Raw genomic sequence first — 13,634 nt, 5'->3', positions numbered from 1 at the left:
CATCCAGCTCAATGCATTAAAATAAAACCAAATTCAAGATATCCATTCGGAAAAAAAAAACCCAAGTTAATTACATAAGTTCTTAACCAAGTTAGAAAAAGTAAATAACAAGTAGAACTAAGTTCTTCAAAACAACGTCACTAGCACCAATGCCATCACTAAAAAATTTGCCCATCACCATCTTATATTCCTTCACCAACACTTGCCCATAGCCATGAGAACGAATTAATCTACAATGTCAAAAACAAAGTTAATTATGTGTATATATTGCTAGATCAAAGACCTTTGTAATTAAATTTTCAATTAAAATCTAAGTTGCAATCTGTTTTACACTCAATATATATATATATTGTAAATAGTAGTTAAATTACCTTTTATGTTAACTAGATGCCCCATCACTCGTCGGGATTGGAATTTCTAAATTTTCTTCTTCCTTTGCCGATTGCTACATATAAAAAAATACGAACATTAGAAATAAATTATAAAACTAAAGATTTGAAAGATATATATAAACTTACTTCTAGTGTTTTAATAAATGATTTTGATGCCGACTTTATCCAATCTCCTCCACAAACAAGAAGCTCGACCATATCTTTAGAAAGAGAGCTTCTATAGTCATCCAATACACGTCCCCCAGCACTAAATGCTGATTCCGAGGCAACCGTTGTGATTGGAATGCAAAAAATGTCACGAGCCATTTTGCTTAGCACGGGGTACTTGCTAGAATTTTGACACCACCATTGTAACACATCAAACTTTATAGTTCTTGGAACTACAAAATTTGGCTCTTCTAAATACACATCAAGTTCTGATTTTTGTGTACTTTCAACGGGTTTAGTTTCAAGATAAGCGTAAAAATCATCGTCTCCATCACGAATACTTGGGCCCTCAGATGATGTACCATTTAGATTGCTATCGGCAGCCCTAGCCACTTGATATGCATTAGAGTATTTTTCAAAAAGTGGTTTTAACTTATTAATCACATCTTCAACCCGACCATCAACCTCATTTTCTGGATACAACTTCTTAAATGTCCAAGAAATAGATTCCTTCTTAAAACGCGGGTCTAAAAGAGAAGCAATTGACATAAGTACCCCGATTTCTCCCCAATACTTCTCAAACTTGTCAAACATTGGCCTTCCCATATTTTTCAAGAAATTATCATTTGATTTAACAGCATTAGTTATCTCTCTTTTTACTTTAAAAATCTCAACAAGAAACAAATTTGCGGTCGGATATAATGTACCCGAAAACAAATCTGTAGCATCCGAAAACACCTCAAGTAGCTTGCATACCTTTTTAGCCCGATCCCACTCCTCATCCGTAAGAGACCACTCATAATTCGAATCCCTCAACGCGTAACCTTCAAAAGCATGTTTGTAGTGAATCGCTGATTTAAGCATACGATGTGTTGAGTTCCATCGGGTTTTTACATCAATACACAATGATCGGCGGGTTTCGATACCAAGGGTGATCGAAATTTCACCAAACTTCAAGAGGCGACCCGCTGACTTCTTCAAATATTTCACACCTTCTCTTATTTTGACAAGACAACCATCAATTGTTCCAAGTCCATCTTGTACAACCAGGTTTAGTATATGAGCACAACATCTCACATGAAAAAATAAACCCTCAAAGTGCAATGTTCCCTTTCCTTGAAAGGTATTCCTTAAAATTGCGGCCGCCCTATCATTATTTGATGCATTGTCTAATGTTATTGTACCTATTTTATCTTGTATACCCCATTTAATGAGGCACTCTAGAATAGCATCCGAAATGACCTCACCACTATGGGGCGGTGCTAGCTCATTAAATCCAATTATGCACTTTTTCATTTTCCAATCAGAGTCAATATAATGAGCTGTCAAACACATATACCCAATAGTTTGATTTGAGGTCCAACAATCACTAGTAAGTGAGATCATATCAGTCTTTTTAAAAACTTTCTTCATCTTCTCTCTTTCTGATTCAACCACTTTAATGCAATCTTTTCTAATTGTGGCTCTACTCACTTTTTGAAAAAGAGGGTTCAAGTATTTCAACAGGGCATTAAACCAATGGTACTCTACAAAGGAAAAAGGTAGCTCATGGGCTACAATCATTTTGGCAATTATTTCCCTACATTTTGTTTGTTCAAATCCCCCACTCAACCCATATTCAGTTGCTTCATTACCAGCTTTTTCAAAATTTATAAAACCTTTTTTACCTGTGCAAATTTATATGATTTATACAAGATTAGTAAGTATAATTCACGTATGCTACAAGTATGTTAGGAGTAGGTGTGTCATACCTTTTGACCTTTTCAAGTATGAACACTTATTCAAGTGTCGCTTTAGCTGTGTTGTGGCCTTTGAAGCTTGTGGTTTGTATAGCTTCTTACAATGTATGCATCGATCTTTCATGACCTTCTTCTCTCCTTCCATCATTTCAACTGTTTCAAAATGAAGCCAAACTTCAGATTTACTTTTTCGTTTTGAACCAGCATCAACATCATCTTCGTCAATCATATTTTCTTCTTCAAAACTTTCCTCATCATTTAAATCAACATGCTCACTTGGGTTGTCGGTCGCATCAAGTGATTCTTTAAGTGAAGACATCCTACAAAGTGAGACACCCAAAAATATTCGCTAACAATGATTAGTACAACATACATTTACACCCCTAGAAATATTTTAAGCATACATTTATTTCATGTTTGATGAATATAATAAATTAAATTTATATAGTATAAGTAAATTAATAACTAATTAACAAATCAAACGATCTAAAAATATACATAAAAAAGGTGTGTCTGATTTCATAACCTAAACTAAATTAATTAGCTGATGATAAAGTTATTCATATTCTACAAAAAATATAATAACATAATAACCTAAACTAATGATTCAAATAATAAATATAATAACGTAATAACCTATACTAATAATTCAAATAATAAATATAATAATATAAGAACCTAAACTAACAATTCAATTCAAAGAAACTAGATTTAAACAACATTATCACTAATATGTTACGAGCATTATCACAAAAGGTGTTCACCATTATCAGTTAGTGAATTTCTTTTTTAGTAGCACTTGTTTTTTTCAATCATGTTTGATTTAAACACCATAATCATACTAACATGATACATACTAACAAAAAAACAGTTATCAAATCTATTTTTCTCATAACAAAAGAATGATCAATTGTCATTCATCATAAGACATACAGTTACATTATCAAGATATTTTATACCACCAACTAATATCTACCAAGCATGTCACCTTTTCGTAAATAATAAATATGTATATGGAGATGAAGCAGTTAGGAAAGATTGTAATTAAGAGGTTAACATGAATATGTAGATGAATCTTTACCTTGAATCAAGAAAGATGAATTGCTAGGGTTTAGTCGCAGGGGTTGAGTTGCCGCTTGTGTATTTGTGTGAGAGAAATCAAAGAATTTAGGAATGAAATAGATTATTGTGTAAATTGCATATGGAAATTGGTTTTGAATGGATTTAGGGTAATATGGCGGTGACTTAAATTTCAAGCATATATATTTTTATTAATTAATAGATATGTTTATTGTATGTAATATGTTAAGATATCTTTTAAATAAACAAAAAGATATGTTTTCATTATATTGTGGACAAACTGTTTATTATTGAGGTACATTTTATTAATTTAATAATAATTTTTATATCAATCAATCTACCATTTAACAAACTGATACTAGGACAGTTTTAAAAACATTTCGTAGCCTACATCATATCAACAAAAAGGTTTCTGATGATGATATGAAAACTATATAACTAGTTATTATTAATTAATATCTATTATATAAAACATATGTTTATCAAGCCACGAGTCGAGCCACGAGCCGAGCCAACGAGTCGAGTCACGAGCCGAGCCAACGAGTCGAGCCACGAGCCGAGCCACAAGCTGAGCACCCTAGCTCGAGCTCGGCTCGTTTATGAATCGAGCCAGCTCGGCTCGGCTCGATAGCAAAACGAGCTTTTTCGAGTCGAGCATTTTTCGAGCATTTTTCGAGCGAGTTTCGAGCGAGCCGCGAGCCGCGAGCATTTTGTACACCCCTACCTACACATTTTGAAAATTATCCTACACATACGTAAATTTATCCTACACAACTCGTAATTTATCCTACACAACTCGTAATTTATCCAACACACCTAGTAATTTCTCCTACACTTTAAACTATTTTTTTTATTTTTTGAAAAAATATTTATTTTGAAAATAAGTTACAAATTTATTATAGTTAGCTATTAAAAAGGAAGACTAGAAATTAATGATCTATGTAAGTTTACAAATATACCCTTACATTAAAATTAAATGCAAATATTAAATAATGTAAAATGAAACATTCTTATTGGTTGAAAGTTATTCTTTTTTCTTCTTACAAAAAATTTCTTCTCATTTGAACCTTCCACTATATGTGTATGTATATATATAGTAATTATCAATTAAAAATAATTCGAGCCGAACCGAGCCGAGCGAACCTTTGCTCATGCTTGGCTCGTTTACAAACCGAACCGAGCAGAGCTGCTCGTTTACAACCGAGCGTCAAATCGAACGAGCATTTTCCGAGCAATTTCCGAACGAGCGTCAAGCGAGCGATGAGCGGCGAGCGATTTGAACGGCCCTACTCCAAAGTACCAAGTACAAAGTGTTTACTATTAACTTGGAAATTAGAATTTCTTTCCTTTTTGTGATTTCTTCAATTGTGTTGGTGTTTGGTGGAGCTAGCGGAAAGTAAAAACTAGTGTCACACATTTAGTTAGAAAACATTCTAATCACTCAATTCAGGTTAGGTTTGGATACACAAAGTGCTTTCAGACTCCACCTCTCCATCTTTAATGAGTGCATCCGCTTGTGATTTCACCCCTTTTTTTGTAAAATGGATGTTCAAAATATTTTTTCAGAAAAGTTATTAGACATGTCATTTGGCTCGCAACAATGATGTGTAACCAAATTTGATGTTTTTGCTTAAAAGCACTTACGTTATGTTAGGATGAAACAAAACACATTACAATAGTTGTTGGGAGCTGACATTAATGTCGTCTATTGCCAACGACAACTAATCATAGTTTGGTCTATTTGAGTTTAAGGGTAAACGATGTGGGAGCAAGAGTATGTAAAATTGTACTCCATACTCCGCGTTACCTAATTAGTCAATACTCGTTACATGTTCGTATGTTTTTCTACATGTAGCTCTCGCTTTATGATTTTTGGTGGTTCAAATTACATCTTTGGATTCCCGTCAATGAATCCCGATCTCAAACTCATCCTAAAAATCGACTTGAAATGGCGAATATGAAAGTACAATTATAACAATTTAGCAACTTCAGTAACCTAAAAAATTAATTATTATACTTGTAAAATCCAATTTGTAATTTCGTAGCCCACTTAAAGAGTAAATTACTGTTTTAGTCCCTGTGGTTTAGCCAGTTTAACCATTTCAGCCTAAAAATTAATCTTTTAACATATCAGACCCCGAGATTGCATTTTATAACGGTTTTGACTATTGACCCGTGTCACTAACTTTGTTATTTTTTTGCAGTTAAGTGTAACAGTAATTAGATAATTATATACCTTAAGGGTTGTTTTTAATAATTACAAAGTTCTTTTAATATTTAACAGATTATTAATGCAATTACTCAAGTTTTTTTATTTCGTTATTTTAACAATTCTTATTTAACAAAATATGTTTTACACATACAAATAAATATGTATTTTCATTAAGGGTTTGTTTTTTATAAAAGTCTTTTTTAAAATCATTTACTTTTTAACCTTTTTTAAATCGTGTATCGTTTTTAAAATTATTCATTTTTAAACCGCTTGTTTATTAAAATCATTCTTTTTAAAGTTGTTTGTATTCTAAAGTTTTTTTTAACGATTCATGTTATACCGTTCTTTTTAATTCATTTTTAACTTTTTTAAACAATCGTTATTTTAAGTTGTTAATTTTTAAAACTGTTTCTTTTTAAACCGTTCCTTTTACAACCGTTTTTGAAATCGTTTATTTTTTAAATTTTGTATTCAGTTTCCTTATAACCGTTAGGGAAAAAGAACTTCTGAAAATGAATGATTTCAAAAAAAATAGAAGGAATTTAAATACGATCGATTTTAAACGAACAAGTGATTTAAAAAACAAAGATTAAAAAATGACGTTTATAAAAAAACAAAACCTTAAAAAAAAAAGTTAACAAATGTAAGGAACTAAAAACCCACGATTTTAATAAACGAATTGTTAAAAAAATAAAGAATTTTGAATAAACAAACAGTCCAAAGAAATAGAAAATTTGAAAAAGAAATAAATCATTCTGAAAAAAGTTTGAAAAATGAACAATTTTTTGCAAACTTTTATTAGAATTTTTTTTTCAACTTTTACATTTCTTTTGTTTTTTATACATGTTTTTTAAAATTTAAAAAATGAACAACTTAAAAGAAATGTTTAAAAATAAATAATTTTAAAAAAGAATGATATAAAATAAAGTGTTTAACAAACTTCAAAAGACAAACGACTTTAAAAAGAATGATTTAAAAAAAACAAATAGTTTAAAAATAAACAATTTTAAAAACGATATAGGGTTTAAACAAAATGTAAAATAACACATTATCATTATTTAAAACGATTTTTATAAAACTAAACGGTTAATGAAACTACATATTTATTTATATATTTAAAACGTATTTTGTTGTCTTTAAAAAAACATATTTTGTTAAATAATAATCGTGAAAAAAAAAAGCGAAATAAAAAAACTTGAGTAATTGCATTAATAATCTTTTAAATATTAAAAGAACTTTTTAATTATCAAAAACAACCCTTAAGGTATATAGTGACCTAATTACCCTTACACTTAACTGCAAAAAAGTAACAAATTTAGTGTCAGGGGCCAAAATTGTTATAAAATGCAACCTTGAGGTCTAATATGTTAAAAGATTCCATTTTGGGCTGAAATGGTTAAACTAACTAAACCATATAGGCCAAAACAGTCATTTACTCCTTTTAATAACTACCCTTTTAAGTCTTGGCTGTTTGGCAACATCTGAATGGTTAAGTGCTGAACCAATAAGATGTCTGAACCATTAAGAGTCTGTATAATGCTTAACCGTTCAGAGGCAAATGTCTGACCAATTCAGATTAGAGGTCTTAACCATTCAGACTTTATAAATCTTAACCATTCAGAGGCAAAAGTCTGAACCATTCAGACATCTGCTCGTGAAACAAACAGTCTGAACCAGTAAGAGGTCTGAACTATTAAGAGTCACATTAAGAGGTAAACAAACGGCCCCTTAACAACCATGTCACTTATAACATTCATGCTCAACTTTAACCGAAATACCAAACCGCATGTCATAATTAATACAACACAGGATCCAGATTTACGGTTCAACTCTTCTAACAATCTGCTTTTAGAAATCGCAAAAAGGACAATTATATAACTATAAATAAAATATCAAAATCCCTGAACAGAACTGTGTCACCCACCATTGGGTTGAAAGAAGTAAAACACTTGCATCTAAACACTAGACTACAACCACCAATAAGACATAAGGATATCCAATTCCAATTTGTGCGGTGAAAGTAACCTGAAAATATAAAATGAACCCAATATTTATTTGGTAAAAGTAGGGCGACGAAATTGAACATTTTGATCTGAAAAAAAAGCATACCTTCATATCGAACATGAACATGTCTCAGGCCTTTTTCTTTGCGATTCTGATATTTTTTTTAAATATGATTAGAGGTCAAAAGGTCAAAACATAAAACATATACAAGTAAAGTAACCGAAGTTTTTGTTACCTAAAACAGTAGATTCCAAGAGCTGTTGTTATTTCATGAATGACTGATGTGGCAAAATGCAGATACAGTACAGCTGCAATAACCAAAAATTTGTTCAACAATTACTTTCCACTATGCAGTATGTATGTAAAATTGTTCAAGTATTACTTCAAATCATCGCGATGAACACCATACCTGTGTATATACAGAAACCGAGAAGCACCCATTTCTCATCAATTAACGGAACTCTGCAAATTTACGCAATTCCTAAACGTTACATACAAACTAAAGAGGAGGGTATTTCTGACATTTTTACATCAAATATTAAAAAAAAAAAAAAAAAAAACTATGCCTTTAACTTTGAAACAGATAACTACTAACCCATCATTTAACCGGGCGGTAAGCGTATTTGCAATTGCAAGCGGAAGATAAAACAACGACTGCAGTTTCAGTTAAAACGACAAATAATATTAACTTAATTCAATGATTACAAAATGGAATACTTAACGGTCGTTGCAAAAGGACTTACGGTGGACATTCCGGTTTTCAATCCCTTGGGTTCATCACACAAGTGAGCCAATACCATCCGTCCCTGCCAAACAAAGGATCTTCACATTAACATATAAAATAAAAGAATAAACTGAAATATATAAAATAAAAGAGATAACGATAACATTACCACGAGAAATCCAAATGCGAGTCCAGTTCCCATCACAACCATGTGTGGGTAGTTTCCAATTAAATCAGATGGAGACATAAAATCCCTGAAAAAAGAAACAAAAAACATTTAACCGCAACTCAAATGTATAAAATACCTTCCAAGATAAAATAAAAAGGAAAGTTGATGCATACCAGAGAATAATTACGGCCAGTAGCACACAAAATGGGACAAGCTGGCATGAAATGATAATAAAACGACCAGTAAGCCTCTTCGGGATTAAAGAAAAGTCAATGAACAAAAGAAAAGGTGTTTACCATAGCCAATGCATTTAGCATGCTTCCTTTTCTCGATTGTACAACCTTATAAACGTTCTGTACGCTATGACCAAGAAATTACAAAAAAAAAAAAAACAAGTTACATAAAAAATATCTGTATAAATATAATGAAAATGCATATATGAAAAAAAAGTAAAAATATAGTGAAGCTTGTTTGATGAAATGAAGAGTTTTACTTACTTGAATGAGACAGTAGGTATAACAGCAAATAACACCATAAACAACAAAACAACTTCAGAAGTAGGGATTCCTGAATACAACAATACATCAAACCAAAAGTCAACAAAAATTATACTACATCAATATTCCATAATATACTAATCACCGGCTACTTACCATTTATAAACGGAACCCAACTCAGAAGGGGAAAAGATTTCCCAAAAGCCTGGGCCCACCACTCCGCACCTGAAATTATATATAACCAACTATGATGTAGCTAAGAATCATTTAATCCAGCTAAAAAGTTACAAGAGACAAATAACATGTGTTTGGTTACTAAAAATGAAGAGTAAAATCCCATTTTCGTCCCTGAGGTTTGACCAGTTTTGCGACTTTCGTCCAAAGGTTTGTTTTTCCGCATCTGAATCCAAAAGGTTTGAAATCTTGCCATTTTCATCTGGCGCGTTACCTCCCTCCATTTTCTTCGTTAAGTCAGGGATATTTCCGTCTTTTTGTTAACTTAAAGGGCAATTCGGTCTTTTTCACTTTATGTACAAGCATTTAGCATAATGTACATATATTCAAAAGATCAAATTGCCCTTTAAGTTAACAAAAATAACGAAAATCCCCCTGGCTTAACGAAGAAAAAGTGAATGGAGTTGATAAACCGGATGAAAATGTCAGAGGTTTCAAACCTTTTGGATCCAGATGCAAAAAAACAAACATTTGAACAAAAGTCGCAAAACTGGCCAAACCTCAGGGACCAAAATGGCATTTTACTCAAAAATGACATACCAACTATAGATGTAAAGAAGTGTGCCATATATATCAGCATGAGACCCTCTGTTGGTCCATTTACAGCTGGAAGAATTAAGGTGTTGGTGAAATAGCTGCAATATGAAAAATAATCAGCGTGTTCTTAAAATGATGTCTGTTTTAGAAACTTGTGCAAGGATCATGTGAAAAATAGTAGAAAATTTAATAAAAAAAGCGTGTTTGCACCACTTACTGTTCCCAAGTTGCACCATAAAATGGAACAGCCGAAATTACCCAGAACCAAAATGTATTTCTTCCACACATAGCAGTGCTCCCGAAAGCCAAGGCCTCCAACTAAACCATGCAATTAAGAAATAATAATAATTAAAATGGAAAATGGCAGTAGGAGTAGCAAGTATAATTAAGCTTGAAAGAGGACGTACCGCACATGCAAGAGCATCACATCCTGCACCATAAGTCAAGGTCATCAATTTACGTATTTTAGCAATGGTCAAAAAGGAAAAGAAAAGTCAAAGGAAATGTGTATAAAAGATATTTATAGCTCACCGTGATCAAAAAGTTCTCCTAATGGACTAGAAGAGCTTGTTCTTCTTGCTTGTTTTCCGTCAACGGCGTCAAAGGTCTAGCATATACATCAAGAAAGTTGGAAGTAAATCAATGAACAAACAAAGCTTCTTACTGGAAATGATGTAGATAAATTTTGTTAAAATTAATATGTAAAAACGAGAACAGTAAAACCTTTTTAACCATGGTAAAAACAAACCTGGTACAAGAAAAGAAGTAGTCCATGAGCGAAATGAACCCATCTTGGTGGTGGAGAATCCAAATGAGGTGAATATATCTATAGCCAGTGTCCACACATAGAATATAAATAAGTCTATACTGACACAAAAGAAAATACTCTTAAAGAGAGTCTTGAACTGTCCATAAATACTTAATGACACACCATTGCTTTTTTTGCACATACCAACTTAGAATATATTCTGCTAGGATAATACTTTAATATCATGCTTTTAATGCCACGTTGCCACAATAAAAAGGCGAATAAAGGTCAACAACATCAAAAACTTTCACCAACAAGTGAAATAAAGCATAGTGTATAAGACATAATATATAAAAAATAACCAACTCATGTACTCACATAGCCAAGCACTGCAGAGACCAGCAAGAACATGAATCCCGTAAGAGTAATCTGAAAATAATAACATGTGCTAGCTAAGCAAAAGAAATGAAAGGGAAAATCTTGAATTTATGTATCAAGGAAGTATAATGTAGTTCGAAAATGCATGCTTACCATATTAGGCCTGAGGCGTCCATGATATGCAAAACCGAAAGATATAAAGCAGTTAGGTGATTACATAAAAGAATTAACATCTAATAATGTAACAACATGTTTAATATATGAAAAACACATCAAAAAATTAGAGTACTGCTTACGGCATCCAAAGAGGGAAGAGAGTAACAAATCGAGTCCAAAAAGGTTGTAAGACATATTTTGAAACATAAGAGTGATCAACTCCACTGTACTTGTATTTATGTAGTGCATTAATACCATGAGCACCTATATACCCCATTGCTTACAGCACTTTTAGCTTTTACAACCTACAATTTATAATAAAAAAGAAATAAAAGAACAATCAACTCACAAAACTGAAACCAAAAAACAAATAGATAAAATACCGTAATTACATAATAGCTCAAGGCAACACTTTCATCGACTACATTATGTAACAATGGCAATCAAAAGCCAAACAATAGTTTCAGAACCTGTGTGATATGTTTCAACATACATATCGCAACAACTGAAGCATAACCCTATCAATCATCATAGTTATGAAAAGGTACAAAAATAGATACGGGGCATGTACACATTTATAACGAAGGTTTCAAGTTTCACGCTGAACCCCGATCCCCATGGCCCCTAATCTGCACATGTTTACCAGTAAGCTGGCCTACTGTTGCAGTAGTTTTACTTATTACACATGTTTTTTTCATTTTTCTATCTCCTGTACTCCCCAATCCCTCTATATATATCATATATGTATCTATTCCTGTTCTTAATTTCTAATTTGATTGTTAGGGTTTGAAATATTTAGCACTTGCATAGAACTATAAATCTATACACAAATTCAACCACAAAAATGACCAAATCGAAACTAACGTACCGGATATGTATCGATAAACTGAGATTACAGATTACATGAAGAAAAACATACAAGAATATGTAGCATAAAATCGCAAATAGAATATGAATACAACACAGAGTAATTAGGGGTGAGAACCTGGGCCGGAAACAATGGAGTTGCATGTGAAAAAAAAAAAAAAAAAAAAAAATCTGATGAAGATCGAAAGGGAAAGGTGAATATAAAAATAAAAGGAGATCTGAGATTGAGATTGAGCGTACCAAGACAGGGGGATGCAAGGGCTTGTAGTTTGGCTTCTCAATGATTCGATTTGTGAAATATCTCCTCCACTCCCGCCCTATAGGATAAAAACCAGCATAAAAATATTCGACTTTTTGGCAAGGCTACTTTTTCTTACTTGTAGGGTTCGGTTCATTCCACCGCGTGTGCCGTACGCCTATACGGGTTGTCGTAGCCGGTACGCGGTCTCACCGTGTGCATTGGGTCCCAAGATTTGAAGGATCTTTTTTTTACTGGTAAATTTGGTACGATTTTACGATTAACCAGATTTGTAAATAAAATAATTAGTGTGTTGCGGTGGCAGCATTAAATCGAAAAGAAACACTACCTTAGACTATGGGTATGGGGCGTGGGTTGGGTACAAACGTCCAAGTCACCACCCCGGATGGGCTTGTGTTTCGGCGTGGCCCCTTGGACGGGGGTTTCAACCCGGGCGTTGGGCGGGCCTTGCGGTCTTCCGTGGCCGGCTCTCATTGGCTGAGTTGGCTAGGCTAGTTGACTAGGATTTAAATTTAAAAAATAACCGCTTGGCTTGGTCAAACGGATACCCCAACTACTATAAAACCCTCCACCGCCTGTCCACATCGCTACCCCAACCCTTCACTCCACCTACCCGAACCGGCTACCCACACTTGAAAAATGGCCACATGGACGCACGAGGAAGAGATAGCACTTGTAACGAGCGTCGTGGACGCGTTGAAGGGCCGCCAACCCGGTGAGACCCGTTATTGGCCGGAAGCTTTCGCTAGCTACCTGCACAACGACCGGCACAATCTAAACGTGTGCCAACACAAGTGGCGCGAACTACGACCGAAGCTCGACCGTTTTAAAGCCTACTACGACAGCGTCCCGGGCGGTGATATAAGTCACGAAGACCGGGTGGCGGTGGCCAATATCGAGTTCCGAGGCAAGAAGCGGAAGCCGTTTAACAAGCTCGCCCTGTTCAAAATCTACCTAACGCTTAATTAAGGGTTTTTTTATATGTCTAATGTTTTTTTTTTAGATTTGTAATCTTTTTTTTTTGTAGGTTTTTGTAATTTTTAGGAAATTTTAATAATAATTTAAGGCTTTTTTTTATTTTGTGTGTATTTTTATAATAACTAGGATTTTGACCCACCGCGCGTTTCGGCGGCGTCTAAAGTTAAAGTAACTCGTATTTATACTGTATATTTGACCCGACTCTTTACTTAAAAAATTACATCGCCATCGAATGAAAATGTAGTATATTTGACCCGACTTGCTTTTAAATACAGTTTACGAACGTACACAAAATAAGTAGACCATAGATAAAAAAAAAAGTATAATAATTTGTCCACGTTGCGGTGTAAAATCGTAAAAGTCATTTAAACCAAATGAGGTGTCAAGTTATTAAGTAGAAAAGGTTAAGAAGGTCAAAGTTGTCAATTACAGAAAGTTAGAAGTGAATGTGCAACTTACTTAAAGATAAAGGTTAATAGTATTTCATGTCAAAAAGTTAAGGGTGTAAAGTGG

At 33.3% G+C, this 13,634-nt stretch overlaps 2 protein-coding genes across 3 annotated transcripts; both read right to left on the bottom strand.

Moving 5' to 3' along the window:
• LOC110890673 (zinc finger BED domain-containing protein RICESLEEPER 2-like) lies at positions 1 to 3,501 on the bottom strand. The gene is made up of 5 exons (XM_022138297.2): positions 3,360 to 3,501; positions 2,291 to 2,598; positions 519 to 2,206; positions 372 to 445; positions 1 to 230 (listed from the first exon to the last, which is right to left on the bottom strand). Exons 2-4 carry the CDS (start codon positions 2,595 to 2,597, stop codon positions 380 to 382), a joined length of 2,061 nt encoding a protein of 686 aa, XP_021993989.1. The 5' UTR covers position 2,598; positions 3,360 to 3,501; the 3' UTR covers positions 1 to 230; positions 372 to 379.
• A 3,809-nt stretch (positions 3,502 to 7,310) lies between these two features.
• Positions 7,311 to 12,280, bottom strand: LOC110890672 (choline/ethanolaminephosphotransferase 1). 2 transcript variants are annotated; one of them, XM_022138295.2, is made up of 20 exons: positions 12,125 to 12,280; positions 11,158 to 11,322; positions 11,015 to 11,024; positions 10,862 to 10,912; positions 10,484 to 10,561; positions 10,267 to 10,342; positions 10,143 to 10,165; positions 9,953 to 10,053; positions 9,739 to 9,833; positions 9,121 to 9,189; positions 8,965 to 9,034; positions 8,764 to 8,827; positions 8,641 to 8,681; positions 8,468 to 8,552; positions 8,318 to 8,380; positions 8,170 to 8,228; positions 7,984 to 8,036; positions 7,810 to 7,882; positions 7,680 to 7,725; positions 7,311 to 7,595 (listed from the first exon to the last, which is right to left on the bottom strand). In XM_022138295.2, exons 2-19 carry the CDS (start codon positions 11,292 to 11,294, stop codon positions 7,704 to 7,706), a joined length of 1,170 nt encoding a protein of 389 aa, XP_021993987.1. In that variant the 5' UTR covers positions 11,295 to 11,322; positions 12,125 to 12,280; the 3' UTR covers positions 7,311 to 7,595; positions 7,680 to 7,703. The 2 variants fall into 2 exon arrangements, with proteins under 2 accessions (XP_021993987.1, XP_021993988.1); XM_022138296.2 differs by having other exon boundaries at positions 12,003 to 12,198.
• Positions 12,281 to 13,634: the final 1,354 nt, after the last annotated feature.

Source organism: Helianthus annuus, chromosome 14 (assembly GCF_002127325.2).
Source record: "Helianthus annuus cultivar XRQ/B chromosome 14, HanXRQr2.0-SUNRISE, whole genome shotgun sequence".
NCBI lineage: Eukaryota > Viridiplantae > Streptophyta > Magnoliopsida > Asterales > Asteraceae > Helianthus > Helianthus annuus.
Note: the sequence above shows the minus strand (reverse complement) of the source record. Positions and strands in the feature narration are given on the sequence as shown.